The sequence below is a fragment of the Patiria miniata genome, unplaced genomic scaffold, assembly GCF_015706575.1.
Source record: "Patiria miniata isolate m_02_andy unplaced genomic scaffold, ASM1570657v1 HiC_scaffold_28, whole genome shotgun sequence".
Taxonomy (NCBI): Eukaryota; Metazoa; Echinodermata; class Asteroidea; order Valvatida; family Asterinidae; genus Patiria; species Patiria miniata.
In genome coordinates, this window is record NW_024037067.1 from 7,767,588 (window position 1) to 7,784,871 (window position 17,284).

At 41.6% G+C, this 17,284-nt stretch overlaps 1 protein-coding gene across 2 annotated transcripts; it reads left to right on the top strand.

Moving 5' to 3' along the window:
- Window positions 1-74: 74 nt before the first annotated feature.
- LOC119734840 (beta-1,4-galactosyltransferase 6-like) lies at window positions 75-14,562 on the top strand. Of its 2 annotated transcripts, none has more exons than XM_038208420.1 (8): window positions 75-636; window positions 4,371-4,481; window positions 5,420-5,476; window positions 6,566-6,843; window positions 7,086-7,202; window positions 11,026-11,213; window positions 12,919-13,143; window positions 13,654-14,562. In XM_038208420.1, the coding sequence occupies exons 1-8, from the start codon at window positions 348-350 to the stop codon at window positions 13,862-13,864; spliced, it is 1,476 nt and encodes a 491-aa protein (XP_038064348.1). In that variant the 5' UTR covers window positions 75-347; the 3' UTR covers window positions 13,865-14,562. The 2 variants fall into 2 exon arrangements, with proteins under 2 accessions (XP_038064348.1, XP_038064349.1); XM_038208421.1 differs by lacking the exon at window positions 75-636 and adding an exon at window positions 2,527-3,300.
- The last annotated feature ends 2,722 nt before the right edge of the window (window positions 14,563-17,284 follow it).

Consider the following 17,284-nt stretch of genomic DNA (forward strand, 5'->3'; position numbering starts at 1 on the left):
GTTAATTATTAACTTGATAGCGCATGCAAGGCTCGGCTGTACTGTCGACTGGGCACATTACAAATATTGGCCGATAACCTGAAACTTAATATTCAAGCTTGAATTCAGCTACATGCCAACAATAAATTCATCTGAAATGAAGTATGAGAGAAGGAAATCTTCCAAAGGAGTTCGTCGGTTTTGAGAGAAATAGAAGATTTGGTGGTTGTCTGTATTCTTGTGCTTAAACATACTTTCCATGCTTGAACGTGATCAACTTGTACTTTGAAGAAATTAGAAACAGCACTTTTCTCCGATGACTTCGAGGTACTAGGTATCGATCAAACAGTTACTGATGAACCGTCACTATGAAACATAAAAGCTATCTCCACCGACTTCTGCAGAAAATGTTCGCCTCCTTCTTCTACAATCTCATTCTTGTCACGAAGAGGTCGGTGGAGCTAACCAGAAAGGCTTGTCAAAAGTGGGGAGCGGTGCAACACAATGGCGGGCCCATGACATTGGGAGTTGGCACTGTGACGAAGCCGTGTTTCCTGACCGAGAAACTGGTGGATTTTCAGGCGGTGTTCTGGCTGCTGACCCTGCTTGCCACAGCGTCGACTTTGATGCTGTGGTTTTCAGTTAGCACTTTGTACGGTGAGTTTATAAGCACGGGAACATTTTGTACAACGGTAAAAAGAAAAGTAAACCAGTAGATTATAAATCTGTAGGATCACCTACCGCCGTCCTATATCGTACCCCTTTACATGGGCGTCGTGGGGGCGGGGGGGGGGGGGGGGGGCTTGTTCCCCCCCGGAAAAGCAGCAAAACAAAACAATACCCCAAAAGGAGGAAATATTGCTGTTAATTTGATAGGTGGGGCAGGCAAATGTCCCCCTGCCCACCCTCGATAAAATGATAAATTGAGAATATGCTGGAAAAGTACAGGGATTTGGGGAGGGGGGGGGGGGGGAAACGTGCTTTGCCCTCCTCACGAAAAAAAATCCTAGCGACGCCCATGCCCCCTCAATCCAAGTATTTCGAACTTCAGACTTCCAGCCATCAGAGGAATGTAGCCTCTATCATGGGCGTCGCCAAGATTTTTTCTAGAGGGGGGCAAAAAATTGTTTTGCCAAAAAATGCTTGTATTTCTCAACACATTCTCGATTTATCAGTTTTAGAGGGGGGCAGGGACATTTTGCCCCCCCCCAACTCATTAAATTTACACCACTTTGTCTTCGCGCCTCTTTTTTTTTTCTTTTTTTTCTTTCTTTTCTTCCCCCCCCTTTTTTGGGGGGGGGGGGGGTGCTTTTCCGGGGGGGGGGGGGGGGCAAGTGCCCCCCTTGCCCCCCCCCCCCTCGCGACGCTCATGGCCTCTATGCTGCTACATAATTGCATCATCAACAATTCTTCTTTCACGGACCAACATCCCAAGTTCGCTCTGATTATCAATTGTTCATAGCATGGACGTAGAATGCCGCTGACGTCTGCGCCATCCAATGTGCAAACAGCTCAGAAAGCCATACCAAAAACCAGGCGTGGTCCAATATACAATGTATAACTTTTTAAAGGAAAAAAGCTGGCTGGCAGCCTTTGATACCAGCCTTTTTGAGATAGTGCTCTCAATTAACGTTATGATGCGTTTAATACAGGCGTCTCAGAGGGTGTTTGTTATATTAATTTGGTAAGATGAACAAAAGGTTAACTCACACCAATCAAAGGAATACAAGACCTCTAAATGCGTCTGTGGCTCAGGGGCCGGGATGTTCTTTTTAAGCTCTGGCAGAAGCATCTACATGTCACTTGGTGGTCGGTCGGTCGGTCCTGTGCGCCCCTGAAAATTGACCAAATCTTGACGAAAGTTGTCGGAAAATGGGCTTTGTCTCGATCGATGCGCATGCGCGTCTATTTTGCATATGTCTGTCCCTATGGTTTGTCCCCAGAAAATGTACCAAAAAATGAGCGCCTTAAGTTTCCCATAAGATATAACTACCAAATTTCAATTTAAAGAAAAAATCGAACAAAAGAACTGAAATACATTACAAACAATGTTTGTAAGTTTTTCATGAACATTTTGAAAACTAATGGAGACAATTATTATAATGTGTAGTAAAGTTATAGTCACGTGGTATATAGCGCGCTATTTTTGTGTGGGAAACTTGGGGATTTGGTCATTTTTTTCAGCGCGTGATTTTCGTGTGGGACGGCGGCCCGGGCTTGTACGCACAGTCATTAGTATGCAAGGCGGTCAAAGTAAAGCTTATTGTGCACTCTCACTTGTTTATTTTCATTTAAGGTTTATGCCTACTCATACCAATCCTGGTGATACAAAACCCGTGGTCTCTAACTTTCGCAAAAGGTCTATATTTTTTTTTCAAACAGAGTTATTATAGTTCTCTGATTTCAAACTGCACAACCTCACTGCTCTCACTGTGAGCACAAGGGACTACGTCATTGTTAGTCTACTGCGTGCCTTCCTTTCATCTATTCATTGGTTACGTAATAATTCTTTGCTCTTTGATTGCTACGTGGTCATTCATAATCCTTGTGGACATAATCACACCCAGCGCACACAAGTGCGTTGGCACTTGTAAGCTATAAAGGAGGGAATATTGTACGGTATTATTGTGGCTGTGCAGTCTGTAGTTAACGTTGGTTGGCAATTTGACATAAGAATGATTGGACAGATAACGTGGACAGGATATCATGCATGTTGGATTCCATGAGATAGTGGTCATCTGGATAAGATAACATGAACCTCCGATCAAGACGAGATCACGCCGAAAAGTTCCAACTGATGATCCATTGAAGTTCAACCTGAGTTCATCGTCGCTTTGGAACCGATGGTATTGCTCTCTTAATCCACTGGATTTGAAAAAGAAATGTGCCCAATAACTTGACCTACTGATGGTGGTATGGTTTGAAAAGGCTTCGAGAAACCTTTGCAAAACCTTAATTTATGCTAGAAAATATGCCGGTATAGCATTTGACATTGAAGGGTCACAGTGGTACGGTCCACCACATGTGAAATCTTCCAGATCAAGAACGCCTAGAAATCGCTGGTGTCCTCCATAATATTTCTGCAGAATTCTGGGACAATTTGCGATTGTGGAATTGAACAAGTTGGACTTCAAAACACCCTGCACTGTATATCAATACAGGTCACAATGATGAGTCGGCTCATCAAATGGCTGCCCAAGTCCGCTAGGTACTACTGCTCGCTCAAGTCCCAGGCGATGGGCAGAACGCTGATTGTGTTGATGTGGGCCCTTGCAGGGTTTGCTCTCGTATCGACAGGCGTTCTCTGGCGGTCTCTAGACAGTGAGTATGGGAAGACTGGAGGATGTAGACAGTGGTGAAAGTAGAGAGGTGAAGGTGATGATGGGGATGTGAGGAGTAAGGATGGGAAATTAGGGGACTGAGAGGGGGTGATGGTGACCAGGCTTATTATGATGGGTTGATGGTGGTCAAATGGTGACGAGGGGGTGAGGCCTTCGTTAATGGGGTGACGGTGGATGGGTTTCTTTATTTTTCATTGTCCCGTCCAGTTTTCATCTTTGAACGTATGCCGCGTGTTTGTCTCTCGGGCTGTTTGTTATCCAGTGTTTCAAGGCGTGACCTAAGCTTTGCCTTCTCATGATCATGCCTCCATCTGACAATGATATATCGGACTTATTTTTTTTTTGCTGGAAATAAATGTTATTGAAATTGAAAACAATGATGTGGTAATGAAAGTGGAAAAAAAATGTTGCAACCTGACGCCACTTCAGCGTTTCTGTGCAAAGTCTGTGGAGAGTCAAGAATTTTTTCCAAGTAAGTTTCCTAACAAAATTGGAAATGTTTCTCAGTCCCAGATTCATGTCTTATCATTATTTTTGCAATGACTGACCTTCATTGAAATTATATGAAGTGGCGTCAGGTTCCAACATTTCTTCCATGACAAAGACCATGTGGTGATATTGATGTGACAACAAATGAAGTTATTATCAATACGATGTTTGACAAAAATGACGACATGACAAAATGACAACAGTACAGTGGTTGTATATCAGTAACTAAAATGTTAAAGAGCGCCCCACATATAGAAACCATTCAACCCATATATTACCGCAAGGGCGCCACCAATATCCGTGTGGAAAACTCCATCAAATTCGAAAGCGGTACATGTCGTCTCTACTGTTAATTAGTCCAATTCGGATGGCAGTAATAATTCTTTTCATCCAAAACAGGAAAAAAAATCTTCACCCCAAAGACAAGTGGAATTTTTTTTCGCTGCAAAAGAAACTACTCATGGCATTAAAGTTAAGTTTGAACCTCGAGTTGATTGGGAAACACACAGGTCTTCAAAGTACAGTGTATGCATTTTCTTTTTATTTTCCCACAATGCCAAGGTGTGGAACAAGATGGTGGAGAACACGGCTTTTCTCATTGGCTGACCAGATTGCGCAGAAGCATTGACCTCGTTTCTGACCCCAACCAAAGAGTGTCCATACGTAGTAAAGGTGAGGTGATGTTGTTTACACTTTCCACACTCCTTTTTGTTTAAATAGATTACATTTTCTTTTATGATGGATGATTTTTTTTTAAAGGGATGAAAAGTCCGAGAACCATTCGGTAGACAACTGACGAGTGACGCATGCGCGCAACGATCGACTTCCGTAACAAAAAGCAACAACGAATTAAAAAAAGATATACGATTTTGTCCTCGTCATCCTGTTTGCACTTCATTCCAAGAAGACAATTTAATTACTGAGGCCGAGATCTTCAAACGAATTGGACATTTATTAACGTGCAGTAAATCAAATCGATCCAAGGCAAGGAAATTAAGCCGTTCTTTAATAAAAACATTTACTGATAGATTAAATGCAACGCCGTCAGGAAATTAAAGACCGCTATAGGAGGTCAGGTACATTATATTTACGAGGCTACGAACATTCGTGATCTCTGGTATTTTTTTGTTTTGTTTAAATTCAAACAGCCACCCACCATTTGTCCACTGCTTGCAATCATCCGTCGTCGAGGGTCAAACATTGAATTTACTACGGCAGAATGAGAAACACTCAATGTCTTTCCGGTTAACGTGCTTCACTTCTAATGAAAAAAAACCCAAAAGATTTCCAGGATATTTCTACTTCAAACATGAATGATTTAGGTTTTGGGTGTTGAAGTTCGGATTACGTGGCTTCATTTTTAGCAATTCCACACATGTTTATAAGTGCGTGAGAATGAATGACTGCACATGCGTGTTCATGAGGTATATATAAAATCAATCAACCTAATTCAGTCGATTGGTAATATGGATTATTTCCACAAAAAAATAGAAGAAAGTACTCCAACAATCCCTTTTTTCACGTTCGAGAGATAGAAAGAGACCTCAATTAAACTGCAGATCTATATGAATATGCAGAATTATTGTTATTTTTATATTTAAATACCACAGATATCAGGTATGGCGAAACAGATGAACTTTGCGAAGAGAGTGATTTCGCTGGCAGTGGTAAGCTAGAATAGAAAATGGAGTTTCTTTGGAATTAAAGCATTACAAAAAAAATATTTGACGCCATCAGTATGATCATCTTACACAAACGGAGCCCTTTAACAGCGAAGTACGTTCAGTTCATGCTCGTTGAATGACTAGTTTTACTGATGCATTGACCACTTTTTAGTCTTTACGTTAAGTATTTACATGTAGATGTTTGCAACACCCTTCATATCATCACAGTGAAGTATAGTATAGATTCTTTTTCGTTAGTTAAATAAATAGAATGTCATAAGATATTGTTATAGCTCTGTCTTGAATACTGTAGTTTCATTGGCCTACAATGATCACGTGTTCAGTTTATAAAAAGTCATGGCACACTCCCTGTGGGATTGTGCTATGACTTTGTGCGTACGGTACGTACGCGTTTCACACGTAAAACGCATCGAATTTGCAGGTCTGATCCCGATCATAGATATAAAATATTTTTTATTCTATATGATCTATGATCCCGATCAGCTGTTTCGAGCACGCGACATGCATGTGAGTTGACGGTCGATTGTCATGATTGCTGTGTTTACTGCTGTTTGTTTTCGTGATTTTTCAAAATCCAAAGGATCCAAGACATAGGTACATTTACAAAACAAATGTTGACTGGTGTGATGTGGGATATGACGTTTTGAACACCCAAGGGGCGCATGTACCCTCGGCGAACACCCTCGGGGCGCATAGCGGCCCTCGGGTGTCCAAAACGTCATATCCCACATCACAGCAGTCAACAATTGTTAAATGCATGCCTAGAAAAGCTGGTCCCAAAGCGCACACAATTCTTTTCAATTGATTCAGAATGGCTATTCACTGGTAGTCCTGTCATGCATCTGGTCTACACAATGGACTGAATGTAGCTCATGTTTGGCGTTACGGGGTAACCCTATACGATAGCACTGCCTGCCTCACAAGTGAAAGTGAGTCAAGTCAGTGACTCAGTGAGTAAGTTGTATATATAAGTTATATCCAATGGGCTTAGCATTATGAGTCGTGTCTTTCGACAATAATGATCTGGCAGTTCTCCTGATAATCTTACATTTTCTTTGTTTTCTTTACCAGACGGTAACGTAACCTTACACATGAATTGGACAGAACTTTACCATGCTGAAGAGGAAGTCTTACGAACATCCACGAATTCTATAAGGAACTATCTCAAGACGGATAACAAACTGGTTCAATCTATGTACTTTGATGCCGCACATGGCGGCCGACGACCACGCAGGAAACAGCCGCCAACTTCTGTCGCCGACGCGCTCTCCGAGGGAGTATTAATTGATGATTATTATTATGTATCCGGAGGACACTGGATACCAGCCACGTGCCATCCAAGATGGAAGGTATGCCTTAATTTTTAGATGGTTGCCGGCTGGTAAATATAGTACTGTGCCAAACTATTTTTTAGAAAGGGTTGCTTAAAAGTAATATCTTAAAAAATAATGATACTGAAATATTACCTTTTTGGTATATCCAATCGTATTATGTAAATTGCACATAGTTCAGACTACAAAAAGTATGATTAATGAAATTTTCTTGTCATTTTTGGGCTACATGTATTATTATTATTTTTTTTATTTTACAGGTGGCAGTTATTGTTCCCTTTAGAGACAGATATTTCCAACTGCCCATTTTTCTGAGAAACATAGTGCCGTTTCTCAAGCGACAAAAATTGGAGTTCGGAATCTACGTCATCGAACAGGTGAGATATAGTCATGTAATGATGTGTTCTATAAGGATTCAGACACTGCCTCCTTCATGCGACTCAACCTCGTTCTTTCCACGCATCTCCAAATCCATGCGGATGTGGCAACGAGTTCGACCCCTTTCCGTTTGCTCGATCTGATCCAAACATTTACAATTAGTATCAATCTCACTTTAGCTCAAAATGTTCTGCCGTTCTAGGGTTAAGCTGCACTTTGCACCATCCCTGGAAGTGTTGTCGAGTTTTCCATCACTATAGTCTTCACAAGTCCAATTCAGTCCGTAGTCAAGTTACAAGCTATTCAAATGAACTGTTGTTGTTGTTCACTATTACTTGTTTACTATATCTTGTGACATTCACTATTACTTGTGGCTGGACTTGAAAGGACTTGACTTATTTGTGACTGCAATTCTAATGGACTTGACTAAATGACAACACTGACTTGGTACATCTCTTTCAATCTTCGGGTGAAGTTCCAGATGACTTTAAGCTCAACTTCCCACTCCTGTCAAGTTCTTTGTTCAACCTGATAGGAATGTTTCAACTTTCAACATGAAGCTCTCACCAAGAGTAGCTTTTAGCGCTGTAAGTGTATGATTAAAATTCCAATGAAACACGTGTTGCGTATCCTGATACGAAAACTGCCACACTCTGTCCGTATTGATGTGTGCACGGTATGGATTTTTTTCAACGAAGAAATGGACAGTGTTCTCAATAACTACATGTAAATGACAAACAGATCCACGGAAACAGATGTCCCAGATATCCACGGATAGAAGTCTTCCCCGATTTAGTATGGCATAAACTTCTCGCGCTATCGACCGTGGCTTCAAGTTACTACGGCGACGCTTCAGGTGCACTGTTTTGAGAAGTGTGAATGATGTTCAATCTTGCCGTCGGAGGGATGTAAGAGATACATTTCACGACCTGAAAATGCAGTATCTGCATGCATCGATTTGTCATTCTACATGTAGGCCTATCTCAACATTCGGATTGTGTTTTATTGACTTACCCGCGCATCCATCCCCATACACTTTGTGCGGCATGTTGCGAAAAAACCCTTACCCATTTCGCTATACAGTCGAGAACCCTTTATAACAACGTCCTTGGGACTTTACAAATTACCTTGTTATAACAGGTACCTTGTATTATCAGTAATGAAAAACAAAGGAAAACAAAGAAAAACAAAGACTTGGGGCCTAACATTTTCCTTGTTATAAGCAGGATGTTGCATTAACAGTGCTCTTTTTATCAGGGTTCGACCTATACAAATTACTTTTTATTTTGGTTAGTCATTTACAAGCCCTTATACTGAAGACGTGAATCAACACACGTCACAAAGAAGGAAGTTGTTTTGTTTTCTGATAGAATAATATTGGTGATGTCATCACAAACATTGATTGCACAGTATTCCTCTTACACGCTGCAAAATTACAAGCTTATATTATACCACGGAAATTAAGAAAAGTACATGAACTTCAATGTATTTTTCAATGATGACAACGAAAAGCGTTGGCTCACGTCATTATAGGCCTACAGGATCATCTACATGTAATTGGTTTCCACCATAGAGCTAGGCATTACTCTCAGCCCCTCGTTTTGCATTAATTTATCGGAGGATGCGCCGATGCTGCTTTAGTAAAAGTTATGAGCACTTGATCGGGAAGTATGTCCATTAGGAAAGCTTTCATGAGTCAAGCGATGTGTTTTCATTCATCCCATTGGCAGGAATTAATTGGGTGCACAGCCGGGCCGGATCAGAATTGCAAAAAGCCATGCAGTTTTATGTGACACATGCTATGAAGAAATTAACGAGCGTCGACGACTGCTTCCCTCAAAAGAAACTGTTGATATCGGGAATGTATTTGATTAATGTTCTGTCTGGAAAATGGCCACTCAGTTTTTTTTCTGGAAAAGAAACTTGATATCGGGAATGTATTTTGATTAATGTTCTGTCTGGAAAATGGCCACTCAATTTTTGTCTGGGAAAAAACTGTGTAAGGATACGGAAAGGGAACGGAAGTACATTTTGTAATTAGGGAAGACAGTGATTCAATCACCAATCACTTACCACTGGATTTTTTTTCAGATTTTTTTTTCCAAGAGATGTGAAAGTCTTCTGTCGTTTCGCGCAGCGGTTAAATCGAGGCCCACCGTGATAGCTGGTTTTTCTTCAATGACAATATGAATCACTTCGTTTTTCTTATCTGTTTTTTTTATGAATAATTTCTAATGTGATTTCCGGGCACCTCAACACTAAAATCGGGCGCTATATTTGAAAATTGTTATGAGGAAAAAGGCTCAAGAAGCCTACGTATACATGCATTGTACACAGCGTGGATTGGGCTATGATGGCTGAGACCAATTAAAGGGAAGATACAACATTTGCAAACATCAAAAACGAAATGATCAAATTATCACGAAATATCTTACTGGATTATTAGGGAATGACATTCTAAATCATCCTGTAAAATCATGGCTCCTGGTGTGCTGACATTTTCAAGAAAATTGGCTTTTTTTCAAAAACTGCTCTTAATTTTTCATAATTAGTGTTGCCGCATTTTCTTTGCAATTGATTACACACCTGTGAAAGTACAAGCCTGCTAGACTGATTCTCTGACCTTACAATTCCCCAAAGTCGACAAACTGCTCCGTTTCATCTTGAGTGGGGTCAGGGAACCAGACTACAAGAACATGATGTTTTTCTTGGTTTTTCCAGCATCTTCAAGCCCAAAACGTGAAACAAGTCAGTTTAACAATATTTTCTATAACATTCTAGTCTCCCAAATCTATTTACTACTGAAAATTGCAGCAAGAGCAAATGTTGTACATTCCCTTTAACATTTCCATATAACCTACACTGTAAAGCTTAAAGATTTAGGTTCAGAGTCAGTGGTATAGGCCAACATTGCAGTGCCACGTGGACAGCAATAAAGAGGCTACAAATTTGTCATAGTTATGAACCTTACCATAAAGCACCGGTGCCCCACGCCTTGTACGTTCACGTCTTGCTTACAGCACTCTCTCTGTTACATTTTGTCACAACACAATTTCAAAGGCACTCTGGAACTCCATTGGCACCTTATGGCAAATTAAAAATCCAGGAGAACACAATTCAGTCCTTAAGTTTGTTATTTCCGTTCTAGCTGCTCGTTTAAGTAAGACCATCGACTTGTTTCTGATATAATATAGCCCTCTATCTCTTCGAATTTCAAAGGAGTTCCAGGGAGTGTATAACTATAGGAATAGACGATCACCCCACATGGAAACTCGAGTAAAAACTCGATATATCTGATTGAATGAATTTCATTCTTATTCGTCTTTTCCCTAGTTTCAAACGGACGGTGTGAATCGAACAGAGTGACTTTTCACTCTTTAGAGTGTTTATATGCAGCTTCCATCTGCTAAAGCCATTTTCTTGTAAAACATTTCTCAGAAACTCAGAAAGTTGACTGGACACCGCCGCTAGGCATCATCATCCAGTCTGACTTCACGCCGGTGCCGCGGTGTGAAAACATATACATTCAATTTCGTATTCTTGTTTTCATGTACCTTGCAAGTATGTTTGTTTGAAGTGAAACTATATTATAACATTCTGTATCTGTACCTGCTAGATGGTTGTCCATATGCATTGTGTATAAGTCTAAAATTGCTCTCCAGAAATATTTTATAAAACATTGTACATTTTCATTTGTTCATGTGCATCCGTGTCAAAGTTTGTGTTCTTATAAGCTTCATCTTCTATAGCGATCATGCGATCGTCCTTCTCATTCGTCAGATGTATCACATTAACTTTGAAAACTTTCGACTTTTCGGACAGGCTAACGAGTTGGAGTTTAACCGAGCCATGCTGATGAATGTAGGATTCCAACAAGCCCTGAATTTCACGCATTGGGATTGTTTTATCTTCCATGATGTGGACCACCTCCCTCTGAATGATGCTAACTATTATGGATGCAGCCACATGCCGAGGCATTTCATATCCGGCGCCGATAGATGGAATTACAAGTACGCACATTTTCCTTCAAAAAAACATTCTTTTACTTATGCACTGTCCGTGCTTTTGTCAAATTTCCCTTTCTCTATTCCGAAAAGTAAAAAAGTGACTCACTTTTTGAACGAGACATCGAACGAGAAATCGCCTCACGTTTAGTAATTACTTTACATAATTTGCAGCCCGATAATTCACTTCTCCTGGGTAGACTGGTTTCCCTCCAGTATCAAAATCCATAATGTAGGGAGCCATTCTACATGTATATAGATATGGCAGGGTCTGTATACGTCAGTAACCCAAAATAAAAACCTTTTTTTCAGAGGGTTGCAGACCAGAAGTTTTCTCTTTAAGATTCGTTCCCTGTGCCATTTTGGAATTTCACCTCGAACAAATACATTTGATTTTTTTCAATTGCTATTTTCCTAGCAATATAAAAGTTATTCACTTTTGAATGAGACTTCAAACAAAGAAGTTTAGTTATTAAATTATTTCTTCACAAAATCGAATGACTAGCTGCCAGACAATAAATCGGCTCAGGCAGGGCGGGTTCATTTGTGCACAAATTGAAAACTCCTTTTTTTCAGAGGGTTGCAGACGCCCAAAATCGGAGTAAAGTAGTTTTTCCTTGGAACAAAACAAAAAAAATTTGAAAATTCATTAGGAGAACAAACTCTATTTTTATAAGAGCATGCGGTAAGCACTTTAACATAAATCATATAAAAACAATCAAAATTGGTTGAAGAGCACGAACAGAGGCCGGGTGCTGACAAAGAAAGGTCGTCTCCGATGTGAATGGATTGTGTTATTAAAGTGTAAGGATCTTTATAAGATAATGTTAAACATCTTTTTAGCTTTTCCTCGTCAAAAAAGAAGACAATTTGACCTGCGGCGTCCCACTGGATTTCCGTTCGGCCGTGCACGCGCCGAATTCGTGTTGAACTATATCTAATAGGTTTACTTTGAAAAGCCATTATATACGAAGGCCAAGTTGACAAACCATGCAGAGATAATTATGTACCACAAATATATTGCCTTCCAAAGGTATCAGCTATAGGCTATTTAACAAATGTTGACTGCAGTGATGTGGGATATGACGTTTTAAACACGAGGCGAAGGCCGAGGTAGCTATGCGCCTCGAGGGAGTTTAAAACGTCTGATTCTTTAAATTTTGATGTAAAAATCACGAAAACAAACAGCAGTAAAGACAACAATCATGACAATTGAATGTCAACTCACATGCATTTTGCCTGCTCGAAACAGCTGATCGCCTGCTAGTTCGCTGCTCCCACTCATGAGCGAAAACATGGTGAAAATAGCGTGGGTACCAACGATACAAGCGTTTCACACCGCACGCACCGTACCGTACGTACGTGATATCCCACAGGGAGTGTGCCAATACTTTTTTATAAACTTAACACGTGATCGTTATGGGCCAATGAGTACAGTACAGGGGTATTACAAAGCCCATACCGGTATAGGACTGAATGATGAAACAAGAATTACGTGTTTCACGTTGATGTAGGTAAAAAAAAAAATACCAAAACGGTGGTATGATACCACCGTTTTGGGAAATCAGGAATTTATACTATTCTCAGAGAAAGTTTTCAATATGTTCATTGATAATACCGTATTTGTAAGCCTAAAATGTGATGTATTTTGAAAAGATCTCATCATTCGCATTGCGTCTCAGTGATCGTGATTAACCGCTCCATTTTGCAGGCTGCAGTACAGTTTCTTCTTCGGCGCCGTGACCGGATTCACTCGCTCCCAGATCCAAAAGTTCAACGGGTTCCCAAACGCCTACTGGGGGTGGGGAGGGGAGGATGATGATATCTTGATACGAATCCAAGCCAACGGCTTCTTCAAGACCCGACCCTGGGGTGTGACGGGGTTCTACAATGTCATCGCTGAGCATCACAAGAGTGCCCCCAAGAATAAGAAGAGGTAACATTGGAAGGTGTTTGAAGGTTCGCTCCTACCCACCCCTGGCCTGCAAACAGGACGCTGGGAAGGGCTGATCTCTTTGAGCTCTCATTAAATAGATTTTGCGTGACCTCCGACGTAGCACGTAGCGCACACACTCGCGTAGCAAGCGCTAGCTAGCTGCATGCGAAGCTCATGATAAGTTACCCAGAGTGCCATGCGTACTTCCTTCACAATATTCTGTGAAGCTCATCATCCCTTCCCAGAGCCCTGTTTGCAGGGCAGGGGCGAAGTTTGAAGGTTGCAGCCGATCTGAATACATGTAACTTGACTGCGGGCGGCATTAACACGGCTTGTCTATCGGATGTGAATTCAGCCGCAAAGGCGCTTGTAGTGCTGGTCGATTGTATAGCCAAGTAATTCAAACGGGGCACGACCGATATGTGTCTTCAGAACATACTGAAGCCATTAATCAGGGATCACATTTAAGCTTAATGAAATTCAATCCAATGCTTTCTTCTGTATTTTCAGGGTTTGCCTTCTCGATTACGCCCGAGAGAGACTGAAGACCGACGGCCTATCCAACCTGATCTACCCGCCAGTCCGAGTCAGTCTGACCCCGCTCTACACCAATATCGCGGTCAATATTACAAATCTCGCGTGGAATCCCGCCTGGACAGTGTGCACCCGAGATTACAGGAGAGCTAAGAAGGAAGAGGTCGTGGGTTGGAAGTTTGAGTGATCTGGGACTATGGGGCCATAAAGCTGAAACAGTAATGCAATACCCGCTAAAGGGACAGAAGTTTCAAATGTGGAAAGGATTCTTACCCATTTGAGTATCGGATAGTGACCGAGAATGTTGAAAGCAAACGTGTCAAGGATGAGGTGCATGATAGCCTATTGTCAAGGCGCTTATTTTAGATCGGATTTCATCTACGGATCATGCTGGTCGTGATTTCCAGACAAAGTTCGGCTCCTGAGATGCAGTTTGAGTATTTTGACCCTCTCATCTCCAGGTCGACAACCCGTGGAGGCTATAAAGCCGATCTGAAGTACTTTGGCTAAAATCCTTGCGTTGGAAATTGTGTGTGGCCCACCAGCAAGTATAAACCGCATAAAACCTTACGTTATTTGTTATTTACGCCGATTTGCAACCGCGTGCACACATGCCCCTTTCTTAATGTGTATAAAGCTGTCTTAAATTAATTTTTTTATATACCCTCTGCATGCATTGTCTTCACTTGTATTTTAATACTTTTAAATAGAATTTACGAAGTTAGAATAGTAATATTTTCCGGTCCGTAAAGGCAATTGGACAAGCAGTGAGTATTTGTATAACTTTGTTATCCTACAGTACATGTAGCTTAATATTTGGATGCAATAAATGTATTTCTTTCTTGGAAGATCAAATAAATGTGGCAAAACTGACCTACAAAGAAACTTTATTTTGAGAACAAAAGTTAATAGGATTCGGGAACCCAAGCGCATCGTTATATATATAATGCCCTGAAGTCGCTCCCTTCTTTAGTTGGAACCACGCCCTGTTACGGTTACCCTACGTGACCGGAGGACCAGCTGCTTAGAAAATTAAAAAAGCAGCCGGGGGGGGGGGGAGAGGGCTTGACTTGACTCTATCTGACTCTTGGGGAAGCTTTTCAAACATAAACATAAACACGGACTTGGATACATAATTGCGGGTTATCGCTAATGGCGTCCCTGTCCCCCCCCAAAAAAAAATAGGAAGGGAGGGGGAGGGGGGATGTCCCCCTCCATCGAGATCGCCGTCCATGCCCTTTCATATGATATAGAAACACCAACTATATATCCACTGCAGTTGTGCACATCTTTAAGAATAACCACCACTTCGTTTACACAAGACGTAACATCCATCGTAATTCAAACCATATTAAAAAAAAGTCAAGAATATTAATATACTCAAGATTACACTGTATGTTTTGTATGCAGGCTCCGTTTCCCGACCAACATTGATTCGATTATCAGCTATCATATTTCGTGACATTTACAGCCGAGACCTATGAGTCGGAGTCCAATAATCTGTCTGCCTCCACTCGATGTCATGCTAAATTTCACTTTCTTAATATCGCATAGAACTACAAATCGGCATGAAACTGAACCTAACAACATAATGCAGCTTGCTGCGATGGAATTTATGACATTGTCTTTATAAAGCTGCGGGAAACATGCAGATTTTAAATTCCAAGAAGGTCACTGGCGATTCCCATTTTATTGCACAATTAGCAAAACAAAATTAAGCCATATACAGAACACACTATTTCAAGCCCTTGGAACAAATGGAAAGGTTATGTTTGAAGGAAGTTTCATCCCGCCTAAATTAACAGATGTACACATTTCTATCTGATCCAGGCGCGGATCCAGCCGGGGAGGGGGGGGGGGGTCAACCTCCCCCAAGCTCTGTCAAATATTTTTCCAAATTCCTTAAAAAAAGACCCCCCCCCCGCTCCGACACCCAAATCTTATTTTCTAGTAATAATGTCCGCCTTGCACAAAATACGTACAGAGCCAGCTTGGTTAGGGGGAATAATCATTATTCTGTGATATAGTGTTAATAATCGTCGGATTTGAACAGCGCCCCCACTGAAAGTATGGTACGAGCACCCCCCCTTTCTTTTTCCCAAACGAGATCGGACAATATCAAAGAGGGCGCTCTGTCTGCGTTATGCATATTCATGATGTTCAGGGAAATTAGAGAATAAGTTATATACAGTGGCGTAGCCACCGGGGGGGGGGGCGTGGGGGGGGCGACCGCCCCCCATGAAACCTTGTCGCCCCCCCAGTCGCCCCCCCCCCACTGAGATTTTGAGTTTCTAAAAAAATGTATCATTGATCTACATGACGCCATGGGCGTCAATCCTGGGGGGGGGGGGGGGGGGACAGGGGACATGTCCCCCCCCCCACTTTTTGAAGGGTGGGGGACACAATATCAAATGTTCCCCCCCCCCAGATTTTTGAACTCGTGTCTCATTTACAGGGCCCTATTATGTACTACAATGTATCTTTTGCTTAGAAAATATTGGTTAAAGTGGTCAGAAATTGCCTCAGATAGCACCACAGAGCATTTAGAATCCAAAATTTTTCGGGGCCCTTAAGCGGGCCCCGAACCCCACGCCTAAAGCTCAGAATTCCGGTAGCTGATTCAATGTCTCCAACCTCGAAAACAATGTTCTAACATTTTTCTTATGCCTTTAGCTGAGAAAACCTCGAAAATTATGTTTAAATTATTATCTTTTGTGCTAAGATAATTATTGGTTAAAGTGGTAAGAAATTGCCTCAGATCACACCACAGAGCATCGAGAATCCAATTTTTTTCGGGGCCCTTAAGCGTGCCCCGAACCCCACGCCTATAGCTCAGAATACCGATAGCTGATTCAATGACTCCAACCTCGAAAACGATGTTCAAATAATTATCTTTTACTAAGAAAATATTAGTTAAAGCATGGAGGAAAGTGGTAAGAAATTGCTTCAGATCACACCACAGAAAATCTAGAATCAAATTTTTTTTCGGGGCCCTTAAGCGGGCCCCAAACCCCACGCCGTAAGGGCTTCGCGCTCGGATTAGTTCTGATCAAGGTATGTCCGCCGCCCCCCCCCCACTTTTGAGAAGCGATTGACGCCCCTGCATGACGCCCCCCATGAAATGTTCCAGCCCCCCCCCCCAGCGAAAAATTCCTGGCTACGCCACTGGTTATATAACAAGGAATAATACTGTTTAAATCACCGACGATTGGCAGCTCATTCGTGGACTGGTTGGAAGAAAAGAAGCCCTGACTTCTGATCAGGTGATCCGAGTTCGAATCTCAGAGTGAGCGTTTTTCACTTCTTCTCATTTTACCTATTTATGAAGGAACATTTCTCACAAGACGTAAAGCCTATCTTGGGTTTGTGTTATGGAGAACAAGGCATTAGATATGCATGTAATGGACCAATCAGAAGATGGAAAGCGGATGTCGTTTGGGAAAAAAGATTCGCCCCCGCTTTTTGATTTTACGGAGGCCAAGTGTCCGGAAGAAAAAAACGTGTCAACATTTCAGATTTTTTTGGCCGATAAAAACCTCACCCTGCGAAAATTCCTGGATCCGCCCCTGACATTTCTATCTGAACGGGCTGCAATTTTCGTGCATTT

Excerpts from the sequence above, each read along its gene's own strand:
- LOC119734840 (XM_038208420.1), top strand. The coding sequence starts at position 348 with ATGAAACATAAAAGCTATCTCCACCGACTTCTGCAGAAAATGTTCGCC. Across the intron at positions 6,844-7,085 it reads CGTGCCATCCAAGATGGAAG|GTGGCAGTTATTGTTCCCTT; the intron begins GTATGCCTTAAT and ends TTTATTTTACAG. Across the intron at positions 11,214-12,918 it reads GCCGATAGATGGAATTACAA|GCTGCAGTACAGTTTCTTCT; the intron begins GTACGCACATTT and ends TCCATTTTGCAG.